At 41.8% G+C, this 12,120-nt stretch overlaps 1 protein-coding gene across 20 annotated transcripts in view; it reads left to right on the top strand.

The window, feature by feature from the left end:
• ARMC2 (armadillo repeat containing 2) overlaps positions 1-12,120 on the top strand; it is a 246,475-nt gene that overhangs the window by 121,033 nt on the left and 113,322 nt on the right. For all 20 annotated transcript variants that reach the window (XR_014064461.1, XM_081526729.1, XM_081526725.1 and 17 more), the window contains 2 exons: positions 465-537; positions 10,072-10,243. Coding sequence is in view for 19 of the 20 variants with exons in the window: in XM_081526729.1 (XP_081382855.1) it covers positions 465-537; positions 10,072-10,243 (245 nt within the window). In the remaining variant the exon portion in view is untranslated. The remainder of the gene's footprint in view (positions 1-464; positions 538-10,071; positions 10,244-12,120) is intronic.

Genomic DNA, 12,120 nt, shown 5'->3' with positions numbered 1-12,120 from the left:
TGTCTATACACTCAAATGTGTATATGTCACCAGATGACATTTTCCCTTAATTCTAGGTTTGGATAGTTGCTTTCCTACGTTTGACTTCTGCTAATTATATCACTTATATCTGTCCAAGATTTCTAAAGATAATTCCAGACCTTGGGTCCAAGAAGTTGGCTGTGGTTGGAAATGGTTAATAATGGTTGTTATACCAACTTTATAAAGTCCTGTGAACAAAGCTTTAAAAAAAATCACTACATACATTCCGTTTTTGAATTATTCACTATTTTTAATCCTCCTAAAAACAAGAGAAGAGTTATTAATAAAATGCTTAAAGTACTATGATTTTTAAAAATTCTGTCTTCCTCAAGGCTTATGCGTTGAATGCTTTTAGTTGTGGGGTTAGAGTTAACTAGCATATACTAGAAATAAAAGAAATGATTATTCACAAACTTATGTTTCTGTTCCATTCCCCGTCCTAGCGTCCATGCATCCAGTTTTGAGTTCTCTGATTCCAGGCCCATCTCTGGCACACGTCTCAGTCCACTGGAGCTTGTGAGTACTTTATATTACCATGGGTGTCGTGAAATGGAATTGGCCACAGTACTTGGAATCAACACATATATTCTAAGAGAATGATCGCATAGACCTAAAAGTATTCATAATTTAATATGAAATCAAATTCTTTTATGTCTTTCCAAATATAATCGTTAGTACCTAATGAAACGCTTTTATTATCCACCGATAGTTTGATAGGGCTTCTCCGGTGGCTCAGTGGATAAAGAATCTGCCTGCAATTCAGGAGATGCAGGTTTGATTGCTGGTTCTGGAAGATCCCTGGAGGAGGGCATGGCAACTCACTCCAGTATTCTTGCCTGGAGAATCCCATGGACAGAGGAGCCGGCAGGCTACAGTCCCTGGGGTCACAAAGAGTCAGACACAACTGAAGCAGCTGAGCGTGCACGCACTCATAGTTTGATAACAAAGAGGAATTTTAGAAATATATGATAACTGGCAAACAGAATGTTTCACAATATTTTTAAAGTTATGTGTATTATGTTTTCAATAGTTATGTACACAAATAAATTATAGACGCATGTACATAGAGTCAAAAAAAAATAAAAACCAACCCTCCAGCAGCCTTCTGTCCCCTTATTTTTCATTCTCCACTTCCCGGTGGCTTTCATTTTAAACTCTTATCGGCACTTTTTTTTTTGATATTTACATCTAGATTTTTAAATAACGCAGTGTCTTGTTGCTCTCTGACTTGAAAGCTTGAGGAATTATCTAATGACTTCCCAGTAGGAAAGAGGAAGATTTAACTCTTATCTGCCTCCAGTGCCTCCTCACAGCACATTCACCCTTTCTGTCTCCACTGCCGCTCACTATATAGATACAGCAAAATTTGGGTTAGAACCCTTTTTTCTGACCGTGATTGTATAAATTCTGTTTATAGCTGAACCTTGGACTAATGATTGGTGATGATTACTTCTCCTTATCTGTACCACTTTTTGTTTTCCCTGCTGTTAATAGTTGCCTTGCTTTACTGGTACTATATTATTATTGTTTCAGGTCTAAATTCTTCAGGCCTAAATTTCCTTCATATATTCAGGCACATGAGATATTTTTTTGATTCATCTCCTTGGAGAACTTTCCACAATCCCTTCCTGGAACACTTGTCCTGGCATCTTGCAGGACATCACTCCTGTTTCCGGTACTGGCTTTCCTATTTCCTGTATCCCAAGTCCTCTTCTTTCCTGATTTACTCTTATTTGAGCAGAGTACTCCCTCCAACAGCTTCTTGAGAGAGGACATATGGGAGATAAATCATTTGAGACCTTGGTTGCTGCTTTTTCTCTTTGGAAGTTTGTAGGATTTTTCTTTTTGTTCCCAGTGTTCTGAAATGTCCTGTTACTGAGCACTTCCGATGTAAAATCTAGTGGCCTTCAGCTCTGGGAAATGTCCTTGAGTTATTTTGGTGTGTTTTCCCCTCTTGTCTGTTCTGTTTGCCCTTTCTGGAATTTATTATTCAGGTGTAGGATCCCCTGGACTGGCGCTTCAGTTTTCCTATTTTTCTCTTTTCTTTTTCCCATCATTTTTTGAATGAGACTTTGTCTTCTAATCCTTTTGTTGAGTCCTTTTTATTTCTAGGATGGTATTTTTAATTTCCAAAAGGTTTCCCCCCTCTAAATTATCTTTTTCTTAGTAATGGTATTCTGTTCTTATTTCGTGGTTGTAGCATCTTGTTGTTCAGTCGCTCAGTCATGTCTGATTGTTTGCAACCCCATGGACTGCAGCATGCCAGGCTTCCCTGTCCTTCACCATTTCTGGGAGTTTGCTCAAACTCATGTCCATTGAGTCAGTGATGCCATCCAACCATCTCATCCTCATCCCCTTCTCCTGCCTTCAATCTTTCCCAGCATCAGGGTCTTTTCCAATGAGTCAGCTCTTTGCATCAGGTGGTCAAAGTATTGGAGCTTTAGCATCAGTCCTTCCAATGAATACTCAGTGTTGATTCCTTTAGGATTGACTGCAGCTCCTTGCAGTCCAGGGGACTCTCAAGTGTAGCATCTTTTCTTAGTATATTAATGGTAGTTTGGGTTTTTTAATTGTTCTTCTAAAACTTCCGTTGCTTTTGTGGTGTGTATATATGTGTCTTCAACAACTGAAATTTATTTTCTCACAGTTTTGGAGATTAGACGGCCAAGATCAAGGTGGCAGCACCGGTGCTTTCTTGCAGCTTTTCTCCTTGGCTGACAGATGGCCATCTTCTCCCTGTGTCTTTACATGGTCTGTCCTCTGTGTCTCTGTCGCAGTTTTATGTTTGTCTCGGTCTCTCTTTTTTCTTATCAGAGATTCTCCTCTGATAGCTCATGCTGCTTATTTGGCTGTTCTTATTTGAGAGTAGAAGCATGTGGAACGGGTTGGTCAATCTGTAGCTGATAACTTACCCAAATCTACATTTAGCGGGGTTTGGCTGTGCTGTGTTGTTTATAAAACCCTCAACAGCATATCTGTTTAAGGCTTTCCTTGTGAGCTAGTCAATTGTCTATAAAGTTTTTCTTGGAGGATAAAGGCTGAGTGCTAACTATTGGGCTGTACTTTCCCAGCTTTAATACCAAAGAAAGAGCCCAGAGTCAACAACAAAGACATCAGTTATAGGGGGCAGTTTCCCTGGCACATTGCACACGTGCTAAGTTGCTTCAGTTGTGTCCAACTGTTTGTGATCCCATGGACTGTAGCCAGTCAGGCTCCTCTGTCCATGGGATTCTCCAGGCAAGAATACTGAAGTGGGCTGCCATGCCCTCCTCCAAGGGATCTTCCCAACCAAGGGATCATACTGGCATCTCTTATATCTCCTGCACTGGCAGGAGTGCCACCAGCGCCATCTGGGAAAGCCCAGGCTTGTTAGTTACCAGAGAAACCACCAGAGGGGCTGCCCCTCACTGCCAGTTTGATAAGCTATCGGGTGGAGATAGTCTGATCTAAAGAGTAGAAAGGTCACCAGCTTGGAGGGAGCAAGTAGGTAGGAAGGTCTGTCTTGTGAGTAGAGTGCAGGTAAAATAGATGCTATTCTGGCAGGGAACGTAGAGAACAGTCCTCTTGAGTGGCCTGACCATAGACCAACTCCCAGGAGCCAAGAGGAAGAAGGTACGAATGCCTAGCATTCAGTGCATAAACATCCAATTAATATCTAGGTTTACATTAAGTACCCTGACCCTCAACAGTGCCTGGTTAGCCAGAGACACTGTTTTACCCTCTCTGGAGAACAAACCTCCCATCTGTTCCTGGGTTCAGTAGCCTGACTGCCTGCAGCTGGGAGCGAAGGAGTTACCCAGACTTTCAAACAATTCTCCTTATTTCAGACACATTTTTTCAGGCAGATATTTTAGTACCTGGTGATACCAGTTCCTTAGACTTTCATAGAATTAGTGTGTCAGTCAAGTAGCTTCTCAGTTTTTATTACTGTTTATGTGTGTGCAAGCTTGTGAATATGTGTGTGTGTATGTTTGTTTTTGGTGAACTATTTTAAAGGAAGTTGCAGTCCTTATAAGATTTCATCCACAAAAATTTAAATGTGCATCTCATATGAATAGGGACAGCCTCCCACACAACTGCAATGCTATCATCAAAGCTCAGAAAGTTATTACTCAGTAATGTTATTTAATGTACAGTCCATATCCAAATGACTCCAGTTGTTTCAAAATGCATCTTTTATTCCCAAATACTCATCAAAATGCCGCTGTGAGGAAGACTGTCCTTGTTCTTATATTGCAAATGACAAAAAGTAAGATACCAAATTAGCAAGCATGAACCAATGTGCAATAAGTACTTTGTCAACCATTGTTGACACATGTCTTCTTGCACCTACAACCTTGGAAACCACTTGTTTTTGAACCGGCTACAGCAAGAGGGCCCCTTGAGTGGTCAGTCTGTCTTGTTGCTAAGTGGCTCTCCATTCTACAGTTCTACCATTTGACTCCTGTGGTTTGTTTTTAATATTGCTGTAATTTTGGAGGACTCACTCAATTTGGGCCTACTCTTTCCTACAAATCTCAGTTTCTAGAGTTCACCTGGTCCCTGTTAAGCAGAGATAATGTTGGCATTGCCCCTGTTTAAGGTCACTGCAATTAAATTCCTTTACTGTAGGATGGTTGGGTGCTATGTGCAAAGTCAAAGCAGGAGAAGAGTAACTCTGTTAGTTTGAATTTTTTTTTTTTTTTGGTTATACTGAATTACGTAAGGGTCTTAGGCATATTTCCTTTCAAACAATAAACTTTGGAGCTCCTAGTCAAAAAAAAACTCTGAAAGTGACCTCATAATTACCTCCCCTTCCACTTTCTTTCCTCCTTTCCACTTCACCTTTTAAAGAATTCTTTGGTGCTGCAACCACTAAATTAACAAGCAGGAAGGAGATCTGGGGCAATGGAAGCCCAGGGAAAGGGAGGCGAGTAGTGACCCCTGAAGGGTGGGGGAGGGGTGGTACCACTTAAGTTCCTTAAGGATGCAGTTGCTGAATTTGTTAAGATCTCAGCAATCGAATTTCAGCCCTTTTTTGATCTGGGACATGTTCTCAGGCTGGTTTGCCTTTTAATAATTCCTCAACCAACAGTCAGGCAGGGAAGAGGGACCTGGGAAGAGCAGCCCGTTCCAGTTCCTGCATTTAACAAATCCTCTCAGTTCTTCACACTTGAACATTGATCGCTCTCTCTGTTTCTCCCCTCCTATCTGTCCTGTGCTCCCCCCGCCCGCCGCCCCCACCACAGCCTTCAGCAGAAGTGGGCTGCCTACACTCAGGGCACACTGGGCTTGGCTCACTCACCAGGGTTCCCATCAGCACCTGTAATCCTATAAGTCAACAGAAAGAAAGTGAAGTCACTCAGTCGTGTCCGACTCTTTGTGACCCTATGGACTGTAGCCTTCCAGGCTCCTCCGTCCGTGAGATTTTCCAGGCAAGAGTACTGGAGTGGGTTGTCATTTCCTTTTCCAGGGGATCTTCCCAACCCAGGGATCGAACCCAGGTCTCCCGCACTGTAGGCAGATGCTTTTACCGTCTAAGCCACCAGGGAAGTCAAGTCAAGGGAAAGCACTGCAGTTTGCAGTATGCCACGAGCATTTATATACACCCACTATGTAGGTGACCTGCTATGTAGGTGAGCCACAAACAACTTTCTCTTAGCATCTCTCTCACAGCAGTTCTGAGACATGGGGCTGTTGTGTGGTGGTAGTTATTTCAACACTGTTGTCAAAACAGAATTCACCTTATATTTATGAAACTTACAAAACCTAGTTATTTAAGCTCTGCGTTGGGCTCCCCTGGTGACTCAGTGGTAAAGAACCCGCCTGCCAATACAGGAGAAGTGGGTTAGATCCCTGGATCAGGAAGATCCCCTGGAGAAGGAAATGGCAACCCACTCCAGTACTCTTGCTTGGGAAATCCCATGGATAGAAGAATCTGGTGGGCTACAGTCATGGGGTTGCAAAGAGTTGGACATGACTTAGCAACTGAGCATACACATTTTTATTAAACTTTTTATTGACCTATAGAAAAGACACAGATCATAAGAGTGCAGCTTCATAAATTTATGCAAACTCAACATGCTAGGTAACCAGCACTGAAAAGGAAATAGCATGTAGTTTCCAGCATCCCAGAAACCACCTTCCCAGGGTAACCACTGTCCTGACTTCTCAGAGCATAGATTAGTTTCAGCCGGTTTTCATATCTTGTGCTGTGCTTAGTCACTCGGTCATATTTGACTCTTTGCGACCCCATGGACTGTAGCCCGCCAGGCTCCTCTGACCGTGGGGATTCTCCAGGCAAGAATACTGGAGTGGGTGGCGATACCCTCCTCAAGGGGATCTTTCCAACCCAGGGATGGAACCCAGGTCTCCCGCATTGCAGGCAGATTCTTTACTGTCTGAGCCACCAGGGGAGCATTCATATCTTTTATAGTATTTAACAATTCATGGGGTCGCAAAGAGTCGGACACAACTGAGTGACTGAACTGAACTGAACAAGTAGAACAAAACTGAATATATATTTTAAAGAGAAAGTGACTTAGGAGCCCATATGTCCCTTTGTGCTGGGGGAGATCCAGGGTAAGAAAGTGCAGAATGAGAATGTCAAGCAGTGTTTTTTCTTTCACTATTTCTGAAACAAATGGTGACATTACTGCAGTGAGTCACATGCTGAGAGTGACAGAGGAGCCCAGAGGACCTGTGGAGAAAATCATAGTAATAGAAATGCACCTACAATTGCCACATCCAAAGGCCATGTCCTTGGGGGAGTTTTTAACATGTACTCACTTTGGGACTTCCAAGAGGGGTGGGGGGTGCGTGTGCGGGTGCCATGGCTTTACAAATGAAGTCATGGTGACTTTCTGAGGCTGGAGATCTTGGACCCCCTTTTCTAGTCTTCATGTAGAGTGGGACTTCACCGTCCCAGCTGGTAATCTGGAGGAGCTAGGCCAGAACTTGGTTAAGGCTCCCTTGCCCCCATGCTCAGATGAGAGTAAAAGCCAGCCAGATGTCCTAGACACCTTAAATGTCCTAGACATTTTTGTCTTCTTTGAGCGTGTTGTTGTAGGACAATAGCCTTTCGGTCTTCAGGGACTCGAGCAATTTTCTCATCCAGGACAGATCTTAAAATCTGACTTTCCCAGTGTTTTGGTTGTACCCCTGTCACTGGCTAGTATCTTGGCACAGTACTTGAGGAAGTGGAGTTTTTAAGTGAAGATTTAAAGCCACTTGCAACATTCTCTGTACTCTAAAATAAAGTGAATTTTACAAGAAAAAATTTTTGCTGTTGTGCTTCAAAACAGCCATTTTGCTCCGCAAGGTGAAAGAACACTTTGTAGAACCTGGCGAGATAGAAACTGGTGGCTTGTTTCATTTTCCCTTGGAGAATTAAAAATGCTTCACACATATCACTTTATATTTTAAGTAGTCCAGAGAGGTATATGTTTAAATGGGATGAATAATTTAGTAAAGGTCAGTAATAAAATGGAACTAATTTTTATTATACAAACAATGACTAATTTTTCACTAGGAAAATGATACCTTTTATCAGGGAGCAGTTAAAGGGATTTATCTTGTCATCCAGATATAATTAGGTTATTCTCTTTGGGTAGAAATGCGCATTGTAAAACCATATTTTCTGTTTTATAAGATCTTTTATTTAATACCCCTAAACATTTCTAATTGTTAAAGAATCTATAAAATCAGCCATTTACTTCATCTGCATTACTATTATACAGGCTTCTCAATCTTTGTTTGAGATTCAAGGCACCTGCAGAGTACAGACATTTTGAGATAAGAAAACCTTGAATTGACATTCAGTATTGAGATTATCCTTATTTATTTCATATTTCATAATTACATGTAAAGCACTTAGTTTACTGTATCACACTCTTAGCTTTGTTGTTACTATTAGTTTCATGACTTACGTCACATTCTTATGAATATTTTGCAGCAAATTAAGGAGACTAAAAAGTGAAGGGACTGTTAAATATAACATAATTTATACAGACAGGAAGAGTGTTGTCTCCTTCAAAATAGACCCCTCTGGATTCAGGATCTGTTTTCCAGCAAGGTTGTATCAGGGTCTAGGGCCTTAGCCTTTGAGACTTAAAAGTAACTTGGAACCAAATATGGTAAATACATAAAGGGTGAGCAGCTTACACAGGGAGGGAACTGCGTTCCTCCAGCCTCCGTAACAGGACTTGTCTGGACTTGAGGGTCCCTGCAAAAAGGGGGCTGCTGACTCTGTCTGATCGATGGGCGAGCTCATAGAAGTATATGGCCAGGACTTGTCTGGACTTGAGGGTCCCTGCAAAAAGGGGGCTGCTGACTCCGTCTGATCGATAGGCGAGCTCATAGAAGTATATGGCCTGTCCAAGTTCACATAACTAGTAAGTGGGTTTGGTCCCAGTCAGTGACTCATCCTGCCTATTATGCTGATTATTTGTTTTTTATAACTATGTTTAGAAGAATGTATCTCTATAGTCATAAAACTGGTGTGTTTTTTGGGGGGGTGGGCCTGGTTTATGAACCGATTAAGTTGCAAATGAACAGAAGGATGTAAAAATTTTTTTGAAAAATGTCTTCATTATTGAAATAAGCAACTTCTTGAGAGGACTCTGATATAGATGTCTATCCTATTAATGTACATGAGAAAACCAGTGTTTGAGATGATGTGTCATATGATAAATGAGCTCACCCGTTCTCCAAATTATTGGACTTGAACTTCACACTGGATTTTTAAAAAGAATTTGTTGATTTATCTGTTGGATTGAGAGTCACTCCATTTATTATGTAAGTGATTTCAGGAACTTTCAACTTGATTATTTTTGACTAGAGAGCTGGAAGCATTTGCTGCCGTAAGATTGCTCTTTCATAGATAGATAATCTGGATAGAGTGGGAGGAAGAAGGGACCACCAGGCAACACTAAAAGTGGGAGTCCAGGCCTCTGTGAGCTTGTGGCCCCAGGTTGGGTCAGAGGTCACTGCCATCTGGAGGTTAGACCCGAAGGTGCTCTGGGTGGCATAGTGATTGGTGCAGGTATGTTTAAGTCTTTAGGGAATTGGAATTTTGCCACTAATGTCCCTTTTCTAATAGTTGTTCAGTCACTCAGTTGTGTTCAACTCTTTGTGACCCCATGGACGGCAGCACGCCAGGCTTCCCTGTCCTTCACTATCTCTTGGAGTTTGCTCAAGCTCATGTCCTTTGAGTCGGTGATGCCATCCAACCATCTCATCCTCTGTTGCCCCCTTCTCCTTCTGCCCTCAGGCCTTCCCAGCATCAGAGTCTTCCAGTGAGTTGGATCTTTGCATCGGGTGACCAAAGTATTGGAGCTTCAGCATCAGTCCTTCCAGTGAATATTCAGGGTTGATTTCCTTTAGGATTGACTGGTTTGGTCTCCTTGCTGTCCAAGGGACTTCTCTTCTCCAGCACCACAATTTGAAAGCATCAGTTCTTTGGTTTTCAACCTTCTTTATGGTCCAACTTTCACATCTGTACATGACTACTAAAAAAACTATAGTTTTTACTATATGGACCTTTAGAATTTTTAAGATGTAGAAAATAAAATATATCATAAGTCCAAGATTACTACTTGCTCTTTTGTGATTTATTAGCCTAAGTTATTTTAAAAAATTTTATATTGTTAAAAAATACTTTTGTGTAGTCCAAAATATATAAAGGTCGTATTTATATTCCACATAGTTCTTGGTTGCCCAGTTAGTGTTTTCTGAACTGAATCAGATCGAACACAAAGATTTACAAAGTAGGTTAAATGTACCATACCGTATTTTATAGTCTCCTAATACAGATTTGTTTGCTGGCATGGGTAAACCTTTTTTTCCCCCCAAATGTACCAAGCAGGACAGTAGAGTATTTAATACAGTATAACTGACAAAAGCAATGAAAAAGTGTCATATACCTAATGCATTGAGATCTAGCATCAGAGGCTGGGAAGAAGCCCTGCAGGAAGCCATGCACTTCTCTGGAAGTGTCAGGGTCAGCTCTGGGTGGTGAGTCTCATTCAAGACAGAAACTCATGCCAAGCATTTAAAAAAATCTCTTTCCAGAAACCGAAAGCTCCAGCATCTCCTGCCACAGCAGAAGACATCTGCCCTTCCTTTCCTAAACCCCCAGTGGACCCCGCGAAGATTAGAAGGATAAGCAGTGCCCGGGCTCGTTTATTCAGGGCGGCCTCCCAGGGAGCTCTTCTGCCAGCCAGGACCCTTCTTCCCACTCAGTGTAAGGTCTTTAAAACGTAATATACTTTAAAACCTGGGGGCAAGCGTGTTTCTTGAATTTACACACAGGAACTATGTTTATATGATTTTTTATGTTAACTAAGACTTAGTACTGTGCGAAAGCTGGTTAAGAAACATTGTTCGTATATTTTTCTGAGTGTTTATGAAGAATACCTAAATATTAGGGTTTTTTTTTTAAATGATACTTGGTAGAAAAAGAATCTTAGGATAAGTGTTTTTTTAGTGAATGAGTTCACCTACATTGGAAGTAATTTCTAAATTAGAATTCCAAAAGTTGTTCGTTTCATTAGGCACATTTAAGATTTATGTGATGTACACTCGTGAAAATACCTTTCTGAATCCATGTGAAAATTAGAAGCACAGTTTGAATGGGACTTTTTCTACAGCCCCAGTAATGTTGGCAGGTATCTTAAACCTGTAAACAGAGAAGCTAAAAACCTCAGATTCTAAGGAATGTCCTGGTAATTGGAATCACCTCTTGTCCAGAGCATACTAAGAGTTTTTCAGACTGTAGCAAATGCTCCATTAGTGGGTGACAATCAACTTAGTGAATCACACCAGCATTTAAAACAGTATAAAGTAGAATAAAATAGAATGGAAAATATCAGAGCACATTGCAGACAGTGAACGTTAGTATGTCTTTAAGGATTTCACTTCAGCCTCATATGTGTGTTCAGTATCATATTATAAATTTACTATACATCATGTTTATATTACACCATATTATACATTTCTCATTAGTAAAATTACACCATATTATACATTTCCTGAAAGTTGAAAATCCACTTTAGCTGGAGCTGACAGAACCAGCCCTCCTTCCGTCGACAAGGCTTGATGAAGAGTGGGCAGGTTTACACTCACAGAGAGGAGACACTCTGCAGATGATCCCAGAAGTTACCATAGAAGCCACTCCCTAAGCATCCTGCTTGTTTGACATATAAGCGTTTTATCTTAACTAGTCGCCAGCATAAATGTAGAAGATCTCACGGAGGACTCTAGATGCATGACTGTTTATGCAAGTAGCCCTCATCCCCATTAGCCTGGTGTGTGATCTGCAGTTCCTGGGTCTCCCCAGCGCACTGCACTCACTTTCCTGTCTGGTCCCTATGGTCCCTGACACAGCTGAAGAGATAAAATCAGGGAGAAAGGAAAAGGCAGGCAGCCACCGCTCCATGCTGTAAGAAGTATATAATTAGGCATTCTGCATTACCTCACTGTCTGCATTTGTTTCTTCTCTAATAGGCAGTTGGCTATTTATTGAGCACCTACTAGCTGCCAGGTACCAGTTTAGGCCAACAGAGTCTTGCCCTCAAAGGGAAGATAGACAGTAAACAGGAAAACCCAGAGATAAGATAATTAGGCTCTGATGAGTGCTAAGAAGAAGATAAGCTGGATCCTGGGATGGGGAGTGACTGTGGCAGAAGGAATTGTGTCAACTCTGAAAGGTGTCCCTGAAGAGGTGGTGTCTGAGTTGAAATGTGAATAACGATAAGAAGACAGCCAGGTAGAAATCTGTGAGCACAGTGCCCAGGCTGAAGGGGCAGTGAGGCTGGAGGCCTGTGTGGCCAGAAGGGGAAGGGAGCTAAGGTCCCAGAGCTATTTGGGGCCAGGCCAGTGGGAGGACGTGGCCAGGGCTTTATTCTTCCTACAGTGAGAAGCCAGGGCAGGATTTAAGCAAGGAAGAGACATCATTAGACTTCTGTTTCTCAATAGTAGCTGCACTTTTACAGTCACTGAGGAACTTTTCAGATGTTGCTCCACCAGGGCCCCCATCAGACCAGTTACATCAGAAAGGGTTGGTACTTACAGGAGCCAAGTTGAGAGGGGATGGGCTCCAGCAGCCACACAGTGTGGAGT

The sequence above is a fragment of the Giraffa tippelskirchi genome, chromosome 9 (assembly GCF_054371585.1).
Source record: "Giraffa tippelskirchi isolate mGirTip1 chromosome 9, T2T-mGirTip1v1.2.pri, whole genome shotgun sequence".
In the NCBI taxonomy this organism is placed as follows: domain Eukaryota; kingdom Metazoa; phylum Chordata; class Mammalia; order Artiodactyla; family Giraffidae; genus Giraffa; species Giraffa tippelskirchi.
This window is presented reverse-complemented; position numbering and strand designations above follow the sequence as displayed.